At 47.6% G+C, this 15,942-nt stretch overlaps 2 protein-coding genes across 2 annotated transcripts in view; both read left to right on the top strand.

The window, feature by feature from the left end:
* The window catches only part of Pde10a (phosphodiesterase 10A), a 180,665-nt gene extending 176,963 nt beyond the window's left edge, over positions 1 to 3,702 (top strand). The window contains exons 21-22 of the mRNA XM_021220932.2: positions 199 to 287; positions 2,844 to 3,702. Coding sequence (XP_021076591.1) covers positions 199 to 287; positions 2,844 to 2,961 — 207 coding nt within the window. The 3' untranslated portion in view covers positions 2,962 to 3,702. The remainder of the gene's footprint in view (positions 1 to 198; positions 288 to 2,843) is intronic.
* Positions 3,703 to 9,736: 6,034 nt separating this feature from the next.
* Positions 9,737 to 15,942, top strand: part of C21H6orf118 (chromosome 21 C6orf118 homolog) — a 21,184-nt gene continuing 14,978 nt past the window's right edge. The window contains exons 1-3 of the mRNA XM_021221671.1: positions 9,737 to 9,804; positions 14,244 to 14,953; positions 15,720 to 15,842. Coding sequence (XP_021077330.1) covers positions 9,780 to 9,804; positions 14,244 to 14,953; positions 15,720 to 15,842 — 858 coding nt within the window. The 5' untranslated portion in view covers positions 9,737 to 9,779. The remainder of the gene's footprint in view (positions 9,805 to 14,243; positions 14,954 to 15,719; positions 15,843 to 15,942) is intronic.

Genomic DNA, 15,942 nt, shown 5'->3' with positions numbered 1-15,942 from the left:
CACACACACACACACACGCAGTACACACAGCCCACAGTACACAGCACAGTACACAGCAGAGGACACAGCACACAGACAGCACATAGAAGAAGCAACACTGGCAAGAACAGCTGACTTCATACTTCGGGTTCAGAGACAGAAAAAGTGGGGAACATCCACTTTCTAACAGCGACATTGTTTCATTTCTCTCTGTGGCAGCTTGGATTCTACAATGCGGTGGCCATCCCCTGCTACACCACCTTGACGCAGATCCTCCCGCCCACGGAGCCTCTGCTGAAGGCCTGCAGGTAGGCACAGCATCCCAAGGGGCTTCACAGCTGTCCTGAGCTCTTCTTGGGGCTTTCCACTCCACCAGCCCGTGGGTATGTCGTTTTCACGGTTTACAGTGAACCTTCTGACTTGAAGCCCATGTTTCTGTTCTGATATCCATTCACCCTGCTCAGGAGTCATGGGCGGTCCTCTCCCAAAGCCACACCCCCTTTGCTTTCTTCTTATCAGAGCTGAATCTCAGACACTAGCTGATGCTAAGGTAGCCTATTATGCAGTTCAGACAGGATAAATGGCGCTGGCAGCCCATGCCATGGACCGGGGTAGGTCAAGGGACAGCTGTTGTGTGCCGAGGACCCCTTGAAATAGCGTTGCCACCTGTGCTGTGTGGGCCGGGTATGCGGAGTTTCCATGAAAGCACTTCACCTCTTTCTGTAAGTGGCTCCCTCCTGAGTCTGTGAGTGTCATGTCTGTGATCTGTGCTGGCTAGCCCTTGACTCCTACATCCCTGCCAGGCAGCGCCACCCTCTACCCTCTGACACTCAGTGTGGCCCCCAACAACTCAAAAGGGCCTTCTGTCATAAGTCTCATTGCCAATGTGTGTCTCCTACAGTGACCTACATAGTGTATATAGGCAGAGGCATGCCCATTCATTTTCTCCAAAAGGCATCAGGAGGCCCTGTCACCATGCAGAGGAGCACCCAGCTCTGCGTCTCAGGACCATGCTGTCTGCTCAGGTGATTGCCAGCAAAGAGGCTCAGCCTAAATTGCAGCAGGAACTATTTGTGGAAGAAGAGAAACTTAGGGGGCCCCCTTCCTTCTGGGTGTGCTTCACCTTCTCACCTGTTCTCTGCTCTGGTTACAGAATCCCCCTCCCCCTTTACTGAGAGCCCAACTTAGTCAAGAACAATGACATTTTACAAGATTCTAATTTCCTTTGTAAGATAAGCTCCTCGAATGTAAGCAGAAGCCAGAAGGTGTTAAATAAAACCCAAACGAGGTGTGCTCAGACAGGGTTTCCCTGTGTAGCCCTGGCCATCCTGGAACTGGCTCAAACTCAGAGATATGCCTGCCTCTGCCTCCTGAGTGCTGGGATTAAAGGCATGCTCCACTGTCTGGCTTATAGATAGCTTTTTAAAACACCAAATACAACCAACAAGGAAGGCCATTTTCGATCAGTTGTTTTCCTGTCTGAGAGATGGCCTTTCTTCCATCCATTCTTGGAAAGTGGTACGCAGTGCTCATCTTGTTGAGCTTCAGTGGCCCGAATTATAGGGAGGTCACTAGAATTAGATCCATAGATGGCTCCACACCGTGGGTGTGGGCTGTGGCTCACTCCTGCAGGGATCAACTTACAGGAAGTGTTGACATTAAAGGGCAGTGGGAACATCAAACCATCTGATTCCATACTTGTATGTTAACAGTCCTAAGTTGAAAATACCCTTCCCTGCCTGGAAAGCCATGTTATAGAATAAATATTTAGAAACTGTCAGGGTAAGTACCTGTTGGTCCTTCAAGCACAGGACTGGCTGTAGCCTGTTGAATGTGGTAGGTGGCTTTGGGCAAATTTGGTGAATCCCCATTTCCCTGTGCTTGGCTGACCTATGTCATTGCTTTAAGACCACGTTAATATTTAAATATTGTACACATGAACATTAAGGAAATTACTAATTTTAGTATATGTCTTTTTCCAATGTTTCAGAAAATCTCTAAGATCTGGGGAAATGGCATTCTACGGTGCAGATTAAGACTACTACCCTTCTTATATCATGTTTTAGGACTTTTGTTTTTTAAATTTCTCCTAAAGGTATCTTAATGTGCTTGCTTTAAAAAGTAGGGGGATTTTTTCATAGTTCTGCATATAAATTTTGTGCTTGCCAGTGTCGAAGCTCTGTTCTGACACTGACTTTGTGTAAAAGGAAAGCCAAGACAGGCTGGGATGCCGTGAAAAACTTCGAGGCACACAGAGAAGTCACCACTGCTGTGATCGTCCACATGAGGACAAGGAGAGAAAAGATTGGAAGGCGGTGGGAGAATAGAGCTCCTGTGGGTGGTCACTGGGACAGAGGTGCCGTGTCTGCGGTAGGGTGTTTTCGAAGCCCAAATCAGGGAATTTGAGTTGTTTTACACCTGAGAGGCTGTCAAGATAGAGGACCCTGAAGCAAGTTTAAGTGGCCTCACTAACTCTGTCATTTTGATCATAGCATTTCTGCTCCCCCACCTGACACCCCTGGCTTCTCCTCGCAGGGATCAGCCTCGGACAGGAGCTCTATGTACATTTGCTGGCTCCATCCTGAATAATTAGGAAATAACTGCCCTTGCTCCAACCGAGTTTCTGTCTTTGCAGCCTACAGCAGGTACAACAAGATGCCCAGTGCTCTGTTGCCCCTGAGGCTCACAGCTGAGGCGGCATGGTATAGAGCCCGCCCAGCCATGTCGAACCAGCCACTGTCCGCATCAGATTGACTCTTAACGTGGCTATGCTCAGTTGTCCTGCACTGCCCGGTGCCACCTTTGAAAGCCAGTCCAGGAACGCTGTTTCGATGCCGTCTCTAACTCTGCCCCTTTGTTCCTAGGGATAACCTCAGTCAGTGGGAGAAGGTAATCCGTGGGGAAGAGACAGCAATGTGGATTTCAGGCCCGGCGCCTAGCAAAAGCACATCTGAGAAGCTGAACGTGAAGGTCGACGACTGATCCTGAAGTGACGTCCTGATGTCTGCCCAGCAACCGACTCAACCTGCTTCTGTGACTTCGTTCTTTTTGTTTTCAAGGGGTGAAAACCCTCTCTTGGAAGGTACCGTCGCATATCCATGTGAAGCAGATGGCTCCCTGCTTGCCGCACACACCTCGGACAGTGAGCAACCCAGGCTCCGCCGTGTTCAGACGTCGGCTACTCCGTGGCTCCACCTGATCTCCGAATGCTATTGCTACCAGGCCAGCACTGCACTGTCTGGAGGGGGCAGAGACTACAGGAGGGGTTCTTGCCTGCATCCTCCCATGAGGGTGTGGCCGGTCCCCTAGTTCTGTGCCATGCTGCTACTTGGTGGCATTGGTTAGGAATGGGACACACGCCCCTTGTTGTGAAGTTTACATGTGACCTTCTAGTAGGTTAACTGAGTTTGTAGCCTGGGACACGTGTAATGAAGGTTACAGTCCACAGGTGATAGAGAAATTCAAGCTGTTGATTACAGGTGCAGTACAGGTGTGCTTTTTCAGTCTACCTGGGGGCACATAGGTGAGTCCGCTCCACTCAGAAGGAAGCATACCTCTGCCCTCATCAAGGGGACACAGGGTACATCCCAGGCATCGGGGAACTGAAGCTCTCACTTCAAACCATGTCAAAGAATTAAAACACCTCCCCTCCCCCTCACTGTAGCCCTTGGCGACTGCGCCAATCCCTTCATACAAAGAAAATAAAAGTAAGGCGTATAAATTCCCTCCAGCAAGCAAATCTTGTGAGTAAAAAACAAAACAAACAAAACAAAACAAAACAAAAAAATGTGAATTTTACCAACCTCTTTATATTTTCACTGTGTGTTATGGCAGAATTTTAGTCACGTTGAAAACAAAAGATTATTCCAGAAGATACCTCATCCCATGCCGTACCCTCCTGAGAGGCTCCACAGCATGGCTTCAGTCTCCCAAGATTCTGCTCAGTCTCCTCACTGTGCAATCAGGGAGGACAGGAGGAGGTGCAGGGCCACCACATTGACCCCAATGGTGTCTCCTCTCACCATTCGGATATCCACAAGGAACAGCGAATGCTGCATTGGATAGTTCTCCTGCCCTGGGTGACTTTCTAGAGCAGCCACGACACCCCCTGGGCCCTCCCTGGGGAGTCCTAAGGAAGTCACAGGTTCACACCATGGGGATTTTCAGGATAGTGGCATGGAGACCTGAGAATCCAGGCTCGGTTGTTCTCACTCAGTGAGCCTTGAGAAGGAAGGTACTGACCAGACACAAACACACAGCCCTCTGGCAGGAGCATGAAAAGATGCTTTAAGACGAATTTTTGGAATAGATTTTGATACGCCCGATACCGTACACACAGGAGCTTGGCATTTGCAAAGTCTATCCAGTCTCCTTCCACACTCTGACGCACAGTTGTAGCAGAGTGGGCTGAACACAAGCCGTGTCTTCACTTTATCACTGTACATTGCGATCTCGCCACGGACTTCTAGAATGTTACCATCTCCTCCCCTGCTGTGTGACACTCCTTTTACTGGTTACAAGGTGATGTCAATGAGAGAAGCTACCACAACACCAGGGCTGTGCACACATGAGCACACACATGTATGCACAAGCATACAGATGTATGTACAGCACACACACACACACACACACACACACACACCAAAGGGAGAGAAAAGAAAGAAAACGTTTTTACAGAGTGGCAGCTACCCCCATATTCAAAAGCGGTTCTTTTCCCTGTAGGGAAACATATAGCTCTCCATAAGGAAGTTATGAGTAAGTTCTCCCATCAGCGCACTTCTCCCAGGGGTGCTCACTGAAGCTGGTCCACTTTTCTCATACAAACAGGTGACACTGGCTGCAGCAAAAAGCCATTCGATCCACACAAATTGATCATCTATCATCTTGGAATATGAATTGCAGGGAGGGGCAGCATTTAAGACGACCGTTTAATTCAGGCATTCATTCCGAAGGCATGAGCGCATGAATTCTGTCACCAAGCATATAAAAGGACCCTGGTTTTGGGAAACCTATGACTGACTGTTTTTCCTGTAGAAGTAGGGATTTTACAGAAATCTCCTTGAATTTGTCCTGCCTGGGGCAGTTTTGCAAAGGAACCTGCCAGAGATTTATTGACTGGTCAGTCTCTTGTGAAATAGTATCATGTGAGAAAAAGTTTGTAGAAAAAAAACTATACCTGGGAAGACCTTTGCAACATTGTTCCCTCCACATGCCAAGACTCAGTTAGGAGGCATAAATCTGCCCAGTACAAGCTAGGCCAGGATACAGCCATGTTTAGTTAATAATTTGGTTTTAGAATTCATACAGGCAAGATTGTTTTGTTGTGTGTGTCTTGGCAAGTGGAGCATATTTAACATATAGACATGGGAATCCTGCCTCTTAGCTTTTCCCACCCTCTTGTCTCACCAAGGTTTTTCTCTCCAAAGGTTTCCAGGAATTTCTCATTAACGGCTGATGCAAACTTAGTGACTAATAATGAATATAAACAATGCTCAACTCACCAAAATTATATTATTTGCAGTCATTTGTGATAACACAAATTTTATAGCAATGGTTATTATTTAATTTATGGCCACACACTGTGGCTATCTTTTTTTGCTTGTTTGTTTGTTTCTGAGAAAATATTCTTGGATATGTAAATGCGTGCCAATGCCAATGTGAGGTATTGATCCCGGGGCAGCAAAATACAGCCTAAAGTTTGTAAACATCAATTTTTTTCTCAGTTCACTAGAGGGCCTGAGAAGCTGTGGGGCAGTGTAAAGTAAAGCATGCTGAGCTGGTGGTGGTCAGCCTTCCCCCTTGCCAAGAAGAAAGCAGCTGAATCCTGCCCCCAGCACCCTCCAGCCTGAAGAGTGACCAGTGCTGGCCAGACGGGTCACTGAGATATTCTAAGTCACCCACTCCCACAACTGCAAAAAAAAATAGGCGGTTTGATGTGACCCGTTTAGGGTGGCTCTCCTTGTTTGAGCATGTGTTAGCATTTTTATTTTATACTCACCCAGTGAACGCTGCTCTTTCAAGTGTGTTCATGTATGTGCTAGATATATTAGCACAGCCTGCCTTCTGCTGCACAATGCCTTAGAGACTGGGCCTTTCAATGAGCTTAGCGTGGCGTGCTGTGTCTCTGCTCTCGTAGGTCTAAACTATGGTGTCAGCTTTAATAGAACAAAAGTATGCATCTTGCCTTGGCTTGAGCCTTCTTGTTTTCAATGCTGACTTCCCCCCTTCCTCTCCTTTGCTCACCTTACCTTTCCAGAGTGTAAGGGACAGCTTTTAAAGAGGCATGTCCCTGATAGGAGCATCCCTGTTTACCAGGTGCCTGTCATCACCCCACTTCACTGACATCTACCCCAGTGACTATGGGATCCTCTTGTTTGTAGGGAACGGTGGCTCCAGCTAGAGCCATCAATCTGTTGGGTTATAGCTCCCCGGCTGCCTTTGGTTTTGAAAGTCTCTTCTCTGTATATTCCTACCCTGCATTTGCTTTGTGTGGTGCTGATGCTGTGCGCAGTAGGATTCTTGGAAGACTCTCCATCAGTCACAGACTCCCCCTGTTGCAAAGTGTCAGGCTGACTCGACAGTCATCGTGAAATCTGAGTCAGACACACACACACACACACACACACACACACACACACACACACACACACACACGCTGTCAGCCACGGCTTCCACTTGCATGGCCATTCTATTTTCACACGTGAGTTTCTGTTGCCAGCTGGCTGGCTGGCAGTATCTATGCTAAGCTGAAATCAGGGGTGCCCAGCAGAGCCCATCATTCTCACTGTCTTTGAAACAAAGCTGTACGGTTTGATCGATGAACGTATTTAAGGCATTTCATGCAACGACAAAGTGCTCAGTGGTGGAAGGCAGGCAGTGATCAGTCTGTGTGTTCCTTACTATAATGGTGAGGATTTGTAACTGGAACAGCACGTGGAGGCCTGACCTTGTGGGGGCACAGGGTGGAACCTTAGCTGAATATAGTGTGTGTCTCAAGAGGAAGTCAGGGTACTATCTCAGTGCTCCATCTCCAGGTACTATACATTTGCCCGTTTTATCTCTAATGTGAAATAAATCCCCAAACACTTGTTTATCGTGTAGCGTACCTAAAATACTATTCTATTATGGGTGTCCCCGCTTTCTTGGTTTGGTCACCCTGATCCCCCCGGTCTTCTGCTGTATCTAGAACAGTGAATATAAATGACGTATGGGAATAGCGTTTCCATATGATCTGTTGTCTGGAGTATATGCTACATGTTCATTTACTGTACAAAAGAACAGTGCAGCTGATTGATGCAAAGCAGTCTCTCTCTGTGTACAGTGCCCCATCTATTTAAAAATCACGTACTTGCCCAGAACACTGTGAAACACTTACCAAACGACCAACGCAGCGTCTGGATTCTTTCCGAGAAGAGCAACTTTCTCCACAGGAACACAGTAACAAAAGAGGTCCTCCGCCATCCACACCCAGCCAAGACACCTCAGAGGCCATGGGGACAACCTCCTTGCTGGCCAACACCTGCTGGAGCAGGGGCACAGGTCCAGCAACTGATCCTCAGTGGATGGGTCTGCAGCCAAAGCCTTAATGGGCTCTCTTTTGAAGGGGAAAGAAAGAATTTCAAGCTAATGATATCCAACATTATTATAGTTGATGAGTTAGTAAATTCCAAAAAAGATGATTTTATATGTATGACATAAAAAAAATCTTTGTAAAGTGCGCAAGTGCAATAATTTAAAGAGGTCTTATCTTTGCATTTATAAATTATAAATATTGTATATGTGTGTAATTTTTCATGTATTCATTTGCAGTCTTTGTATTTAAAAAAAACTTTACTGTTATGTTTGTATAATAGAACATTAATCATTTATTATAACTCAGACAAGGTGTAAATAAATTCATAATTCAAACAGCCAGTATATATGCATATATGGGTGTTACATTGCAAAAATCTCTATCTTTGTTCTATTCACATGCTTAAAGAAGTAAGAAATCTTTTGTGGATATGTAATTATACATATAAAGTATATATATATGTATGATACATGAAATATATTTAGAAATGTTCATAATTTTAATGGATATTCTTTGGTGTGAATAATTGAATACAAAATTTTTAAAATATCTCTCAAGTTTGCTCTCGTTTGTGGGGAAGGCGACAGATGCCCAGAGAAGCTGTCCATAGGTGGCAGCCAGATCTTCCCACAGACACTTGCTTGGCTGGGAGTCAAAACAGTCTGTACGAAATGCAGCTGAGAAAACGCTTTATCTCTACAGAGAGAAGCCAGAGGCTAGCTGCTCAGTATAAATGTTAAATCTATTTCTTGCTCTTCTCAGGTTAGTTTTTGTTGACTTGACACAAGCTAGAGTTATGTGGAAAGAGGAACCTCAGCTGAGAAAATGCCATAGTAACTGGCTTGTAGGCAAGTCTGTGGGACATTTTCCTTGATTAATGATTGATATGGAAGGGCCCACTATGGGTGGTGCCACACCCTAGGCCGGTGGTCCCGAGTGTGAAATAAAAGAGCCTGAGCAAGCCACAGGAAGCAAGGCAGTAAGCAGCACTCCTCTGTGGCCTTCTGCACCATCAGCTCCTGCCTCCAGGTTCCTGCCCAGTTTGAGTTCCAATTTCCTTCAGGGTCAGAGTATGACTGTAAACTGAAATAAACACCCTCCTCCCCAAGTTGCTTTTGGTGGTAGTGTTTATGGCAGTAATAGAAACCCAAGACAGAGGTAGATTAAGTGTACATGCACTCCACCTCCCCCAACACCACCACCTCTGCCCTGAGCCTCACAGGGAAGGGGTCAGGGTGTGGCTCGGCGGTAGGACATTAGTTTACCTCTGAAGACTGGGTGCCATCCTGGCACTGTAGAACAGTTGCTAGTTCCCTTTCATACCAAATTCTGGTAGCTGAAAAGCAGCACGAAATCACGTTTCCACCAGGCTGAAAGGAACCTGGACTCCTGGGTCAGAATTCACTGCCTGAGTCGTAGGTCAAGGTTATAGGTCACCTGGGGCTAGGTGCAACTCTGTTCTTCCTGCCTTTCCATAGCACTTAGCCATTGCTGCTCAGGACTCTTCCCTGGGTGAATGCAGGGAGCTACCCCCTCCCCCCTCCCCACGTGGGGACAACATGGGCAGGGATTTGCTTCCACAAAAATCCAGCTTAGTTTTGACAGGCCAGTGGGTTGCAGCGATAATAATTGAATATACTTCTCCTTCAATCACTTTGATGGACTACTAAACAATAGGAGGGAGCATGGGTTTTACTATATTCTTAAGAATCGACACATATTTGATCCTTGACATTCTGATTTTTGTCACCTAAGGGGTAGAATGATTATGCTGACATAAGCCATGATTTGTAAAGCGGGGGGAGGTAGCACTTTTACTAGCACATGCCTTGTGCAAACCAGAGTTGTTCTCTTTCTGTCTGAACTCCTGAGGAGGATCTGAGTTGGTGACCCTATCGCCTTTCCAGCAACACCTCAACCCTCTTCTTTAGCATCCTGTGTGCTCTGGACTAGAACAAAGGACTGCAGCAGAGGCATATTCACTGGGGACACCAGTTATCTTTTGTCCCATGCTCTGTAATGAGTTTTGTTTTGCAAAGTAGAGCCAGTGAGCATCCCTCCAGGGCTCCCAGACCTGGCTGAGGAAGGTGTCAGACTCCTAGCTATTCTGTGATTCTGCCACCCTGTGGCCGGACCCCAAAGTTACACTGTGGGGGAGGGGCTAGGAATATTTACTGTTTCCGTGGCAACTGCAGCTTCCGTTGGCAGCGAGCAGACCAGAGGGGCAATGGCTGAGGATCGAGAATCCGATTGTAAGTGGTCTGCCTCTATTTTTTGTGTTTGTTTGGCCCGGTTGACGTTTGTCCGGGAAAGCTGGTTTCTCAGAAGTGGTTTTGAAAGTAAAAACCTTTCTGGCGGCAGAAAGTCAGCTCCTGGATCAGGAGGGTTTGCTTGGACCCAGCGACTCTTAGACCCTTCAGAAGCCTAAGGAAGCTGGCTACTTCTGTCCTCAACCGGAAACAGAGAGCAAAGAACCGATTCGCACCAGTTCTCCATTCAGCTCCATTCAGTTCCAGGACCCCGCCAGGAAACAGAGTGGGTCTTCCCACCTCAGCCCATTTAAGAAAACCCCTCAGGTCATGGCCACAGGACAACTTCATCTAGACGATTTCTTTTGAGAGTCCCTTCCTGGATTCTATTTTGTGTCAGACTGATAATCAAAAGTAACTATCACCTCGGTGTGTGTGTTATAGGCGTATGGAGTGTGTGTGTGTTGCTAAGTACCTCAGGTGAGGGGGGGAGGAATGGAGGGGCACACTGTACTCATTCAGTGCTTTTTGCTTTGAAGCTGAGAGTTTTGCAAAACTTCCTGTATCACACCACTCTCTTGGTATGTATCTTACAGGTCAGAGGGGCAGATAGTTAGGTGTCTGTTTCGAATATATAATTGATTGTCTATGCATAATAAAAGTGGGGAACAACTCTCATGTAATAAATCTAACAACCTAACAGTCCAGCTCTAAGTGACGCCACCAGTATCCCAAGGCAGAGTTCACTCAGGGAATGTTGCTCGAGCAACAGGTTGCAAGTCTACTGTCCCAGTGCACAGCCAACCCCCGTGTCCACATCCAGTGATGGGGGGGGGTCATTGACATTGAGGGGATGCTGGCTCCACTGCAGATGTCCCTTGAGAGTGACAAGGCTAACTGGTAACAGCCTCAGTTGTGCTTAGCCAGGTCATCCAGTGTGCTGGACACTCAACACCCACAAGGGTCTCAGCCAGGCCATTGGCAGGACATCTGCTGGGAGACATGGTCTCTTGTCATTAGAGTACGCATGTGGCTCATGTCTGCTGAGGTACATTGGAGACCAGAATCCGCTGAGCTTCCCGAAGCCTGGATTTTTATGACCCTTCTGAGGCTGGTCTAGTTTTTGCATGTATGGTGTGCATGTGTGTGTTGGTCAGTACCTTGGAGAGAGGTAACCTATAAAATCCTATAACACAGACAACAAGGTGATAGTTATTTTTGATTATTAACCTGACACAAAATGAATTCAGGAAGGAACTCTGAAAAGAAATTGTCTAGATGAGTGTCTTAGTCTGGTTTTCTATTCCTGCACAAACATCATGACCAAGAAGCAAGTTGGGGAGGAAAGGGTTTATTCGGCTTACATTTCCACACTGCTGTTGATCACCAAAGGATGCAGGACTGGAACTCAAGCAGGTCAGAAAGCAGGAGCTGATGCAGAAGTCATGGAGGGATGTTCTTTACTGGCTTGCTTCCCCTGGCTTGCTCAGCCTGCTCTCTTATTGAACCCAAGACTACCAGCTCAGGGATGGCACCACCCACAAGGGGCCTTTCCCCTTTGATCACTAATTGAGAAAATAATTTACAGCTGGATCTCATGTAGGCATTTCCTCAACTAAAGCTCCTTTCTCTGTGATAACTCCAGCTGTGTCAAGTTGACACAAAACTAGCCAGTACAATGAGGTTGCCCCGTGACCATGCCCTGAAAGGTTTTCTTAAATGGGCTGAGGTGGGAAGACCCAATCTGTTTCCTGGGCGGGGCCCTGGATGAACAGAAAGAGAGCTGAGTGGGGTACTGGTGCGCATGCGTTCTATGGCCCCTGCTCCTGATTCTGTGTGGGTCACCTGATCCCAGGACATTGCCATTTTACACCCAGGTACTCACTTCTGCTGTCAGCGCTGGCTTGATGTTAGGACAGTGAAAAGAAGGGCCTCCCCTTTGTGTCTTTATTTTGTTCTACATGTTCGCTACAGTCTCCCACTCACAGTTCTCCCTTGGGTGACCATGGAACACAGATCTTTCACCACCCACGTCCCAAGTGCTTTCTCTTCTTGCTCCACGAGGCTCGTCTAAATGCTGCTCATGGAAACAGAAACAGAATCAGAGGCTGATGGGGTTGAGAAATAAGCTCTAAACTGGTCTTCACGTTAAAGGCCATTGTTTGCATACCCCATCCCACCCCAGAAGATATATGTCTAAAAAAAAAAAATACCATATTAAATGATAAAAATTTCAGGTATTTAATTTAATTTGACATTTTATTCATCAACCCTGATGCTATTTTATCCATCCACAATCTTTTTTTTTTTTTTTTTTTTTTTTAAAAATCTGGTTTTTCCTCAAAGCTGATTTGTTTTCAGATCATTTGTGAGGGCGTGGCACTTGCCAAGAATCAGAGTAAGCATCCTTGTCTTTGGGAGTTAGGCTGACACAGTGGGAAGTGTAGACTGCTAGTGTCTGACTGTGCACAGCTGGAACAGAGCATGCAGCAGGTAGTGTAAGATCCTGACAGAGAGGATGGCCTCTGACTTTGCCAACTCTCATGCAAGCTATGTAAAACTCCACTAAGCCAGTATTTCTGAACCTGTGGGTTAACACCGTTTGGTGGCTGAATCACCCTTTCACAGAGGTGGCGTATCACACATCCTTCATACTAGATATTTACATTTCCGTTCGTAACAGTCACGAAATTATGGTTATGAAGTAGCCACTAAATGATTTTATGGTTGGGGGGGGGTCAACATGAGGAACTGTATTTAAGGGTCGCAGTGTTAGGGAGGTTGAGAATGGCTGTGCTAATTAGAAAAGCCTCACTGTACTGGTGGCTTTGAGTCATTTCTGGACATAAACTAACAGAAGGACCGCTCTGACGCAGCGTGTACCTTCCCACAGTTGGTGACACACATTTTTCCTGCTCATGTTTTGGATGAAGTGCAGGACTATCAGTTTTGATAAAAGTGACATTAATATTTTATCAATTGATTAAGGGCACTTCTTTGAAGTACTCAGCTGATCAGTGGGGGAAGTCTTAACAATCCCATTCCCAGAAGTATTTGTTTCCCTGCCACGGTCACTCACGAAGGACAGAGTATGGCTCATTTTCACCTAGGGCTGTGCTGGGGTGGCTAGGAGCTAGCTGGGTTTAACCAAATCCTTAAAGGGACAAAGTCCTGAGATGGCCAGGGCTTATTTAGTGCCCAGTGTGACCCCAGGCATCACTCCCAGGGACAAAGACAAGACGGGAGGGGCTTTGGTGATATCCGTGTCCTATGGCCCCGAGACAGCGTAGCATCATGGGAACCCTTTGACTAGAAGCAAAGGGTGGAAATCCATTACTCACTCAGAGACGAAGGGAGAGCTACCTGGCCAGCCACAGGGGTGTCGGGGGAGGCTCTGCCCTGCTGCAGCAGGAAGTGGATTCTGACGAGGAGAACAAATCAGAGAGAGATTCCCTGAGGCTTCCAATCCCGCGTTCTGGTCCTGCGATGCCAGAACAGAGTACTTGGAGCTTGGAGCTCTGTGAGCCTGGCCAGCACACTCTGTGGCTACCATGAAACAGCAGGAAGTTCTGTTGGCCTTCCATTCCTTCCAAGGTGTGTCCTGACTCTCCAGATGATGTTTTAAGACCAGGACTGGGCACATGTGTGGAACTGCATCTAGCATAGGTTCTGAAAGTCCCCATTCATCCTGCCTCCTTGGGCTCAAGTGTCCATACAACAAGAGTAGTCCAACAGCTGGGCATGGCAACAAGCTTTGCCACATTAAGGCTAGACCTGGAAGGGACTCATAAGCATCCCGGCATCCCTCCTCTAGATGGCGGTGTAGCTACTTACAGATGGGCAAATGATGGCTGTGAACTTAGACTTAGCTGCTCCTACCGAGACTCAGAGCCGCAGGCGAGCCTGGCCTACCATCTGGAGCTCGAGTCTCGGTGGCTGTGGGGACAAGAGAGGTCCCAACCTTGCAGAAGGGGTGACATTTGTTTATTTCCCCCAGGACTCTCTCAGAAGTTATCCTCTGATGTTGTAGTTATCTGTGGACTCTCTGCACTTGTGGCAGAAAATGATACCTCAGGGTGCGTAGAAACAACCTGAGACAGATATTCCCTTAAGGCTGACCTGACCTGGACCATCCCTGCCTGAGAGTCCCTTCACAGGCGATTGAACGCTGTATCCTGTTGACAATTGAGATTATCCAGCACACTGGTCTTGAAGGGCTATGAGTTTTATGCCCATTAGCACCTGGGGCGCCCCCCTGTGCTCTTTATACTCAGCTGCACCTGAGGTGGCCACAGGTGTCTTGGACTTATAAGGACGACACTGGGTGCTATTTTCTTATCCTCTCTGAAGGCCTCTCTTTTCTATGACAGACATGCAACAGGGTTGCCTTTTCAAGGATGCCGGAGAGGCCTCACCATTGTGCTTTTTTCTCTCCTGAGCAGTTTACCTAAAGTGGAAGCACTGTGAGACACCCGGTGTTAAGACTCTACACAACTTAAGGAAACTCCTGTCCCGACTCCAGGAGGACCACAAGAAGGACATCTATGTGTACACTTCAGGACACCTGAACCCCAGGAAGCTCTACAAGCCACCTGAGACCATTTTCCAGCACTGGCACAATTCGAACAGGACATGGGAGAAACCGACTAGCTCCACACCCACCATCTCCCATGTCTCCAGAAACAAAGAAGTATCAGAGATGAAGGATGCTTGGGTTCACTTTACAGTGAGCACAGCCCTGCATCCTGATGACACACACAGCTCGCCACTCTTCAGGTACCTGAACCCACGCGTGCAGGCCTCCTGTGCTCTCAAAGAAGATGGCACCTCCGCGTCTCCACAGGAGGAGGAAAAGGAACTGAAGGAAAGACTTGCGTTTTCTCGTGAAGCACACAGGAAGGAAGAGCTCAGGCTGCCCGAGATGAAAGTGCTCAGATACCCAGAGGTGGTATCCAGCCGTCAGTGCTCCAGGTCTGCCCCAGGCAGGGATGTGTACCATTACATCAGCTCCTACCTAGCTGGTATAACAAAAGCCGACAGCTACAAGAAGTTCCTGAGTTTCCAAAAAGAAGTGCTGGCACAGGAAGATATCTGGAAGTATGACTTCACGGGGAGCAAGGTGGCTGTGGCCCATGAGAACAGACTGAAGGAGGTAAGGGGATGGGGCTAAAGTTCAAAGACCCTCGTGGGCCCCAACTCATCCTGAGGTACCTCAGTGAGGTGTCCAGGCAGAATGCAGCAAAGCTGTTGGTGCCTCTAACATCCAGCATGGTCAGTAAGGTGACGTTTGACAGGGGTAAACCGGCAGTGAATTCATGACCAGCAGCTATGGAAATACTGTGTCTGGACTCCAGGAGAACATCCCCCTTACCTCTTACCGAAGATGGGAGAGAAGAGTCTGGGCCAGTGACGATGCAGGGGCTACTGAGTTAGAAATGATGGGGTATGCTGGTGGAGGATGGGATGTGTGATGTGACTGTAAGCTGAGAGGGAACCTTACTTACTTGGGCAGCACACTTTGGGAAGAATTCAGCAGAGGAGAGGAAAGAACCGTGTATGTGTCAGCGAGCCAGAGCCCAGGCTTTGGGTCTAAGTATACTGTGGGAAAGGGAAGGGTCTTGAGGGTGTGTGTGTCAGGACAGTGTGGTGGGCGGGTGTGAGGGGGAGAGGGGCAGAGGACGAGTCTCTGAGTGCAGAAAGCAGGGGTGGATGAGGAAAATGGGACCTAAGCAAACACACACAGTGACCTGGCTCTTAGCAGTCATGGAAGGGAATCAAAGGCTCTCGGATTTGCCAGCCTCACTGCAGAGCCCAGTGCCTGTGTGGCCTTTTCTGACTGATTTCTCAGAACAAGCTGCTCTGAGAGAAGCCTGAGGACCCGGTCCGTTTCAGAAACTGACTCTCCGTCTTCCCTCCAGGAGCTCCAGAAGATATGCACCTGCAACCCTCAGCAGTTCAACAGGTTGCAGGTCTTTGGGAAAATCTTTGAGGATATTTGCAACAGCTCTTTGATCTTTGGGGATCTCCTGAAAGAGATTAAGGTAATTGCACACATTTTCCATAGGATGGTTGAGAACTATCCACAAGAAGCCTGAAGCCTCTCTCTCTCTCTCTCTCTCTCTCTCTCTCTCTCTCTCTCTC

The sequence above is a fragment of the Mus pahari genome, chromosome 21 (assembly GCF_900095145.1).
Source record: "Mus pahari chromosome 21, PAHARI_EIJ_v1.1, whole genome shotgun sequence".
Taxonomy (NCBI): Eukaryota; Metazoa; Chordata; class Mammalia; order Rodentia; family Muridae; genus Mus; species Mus pahari.
This window is presented reverse-complemented; position numbering and strand designations above follow the sequence as displayed.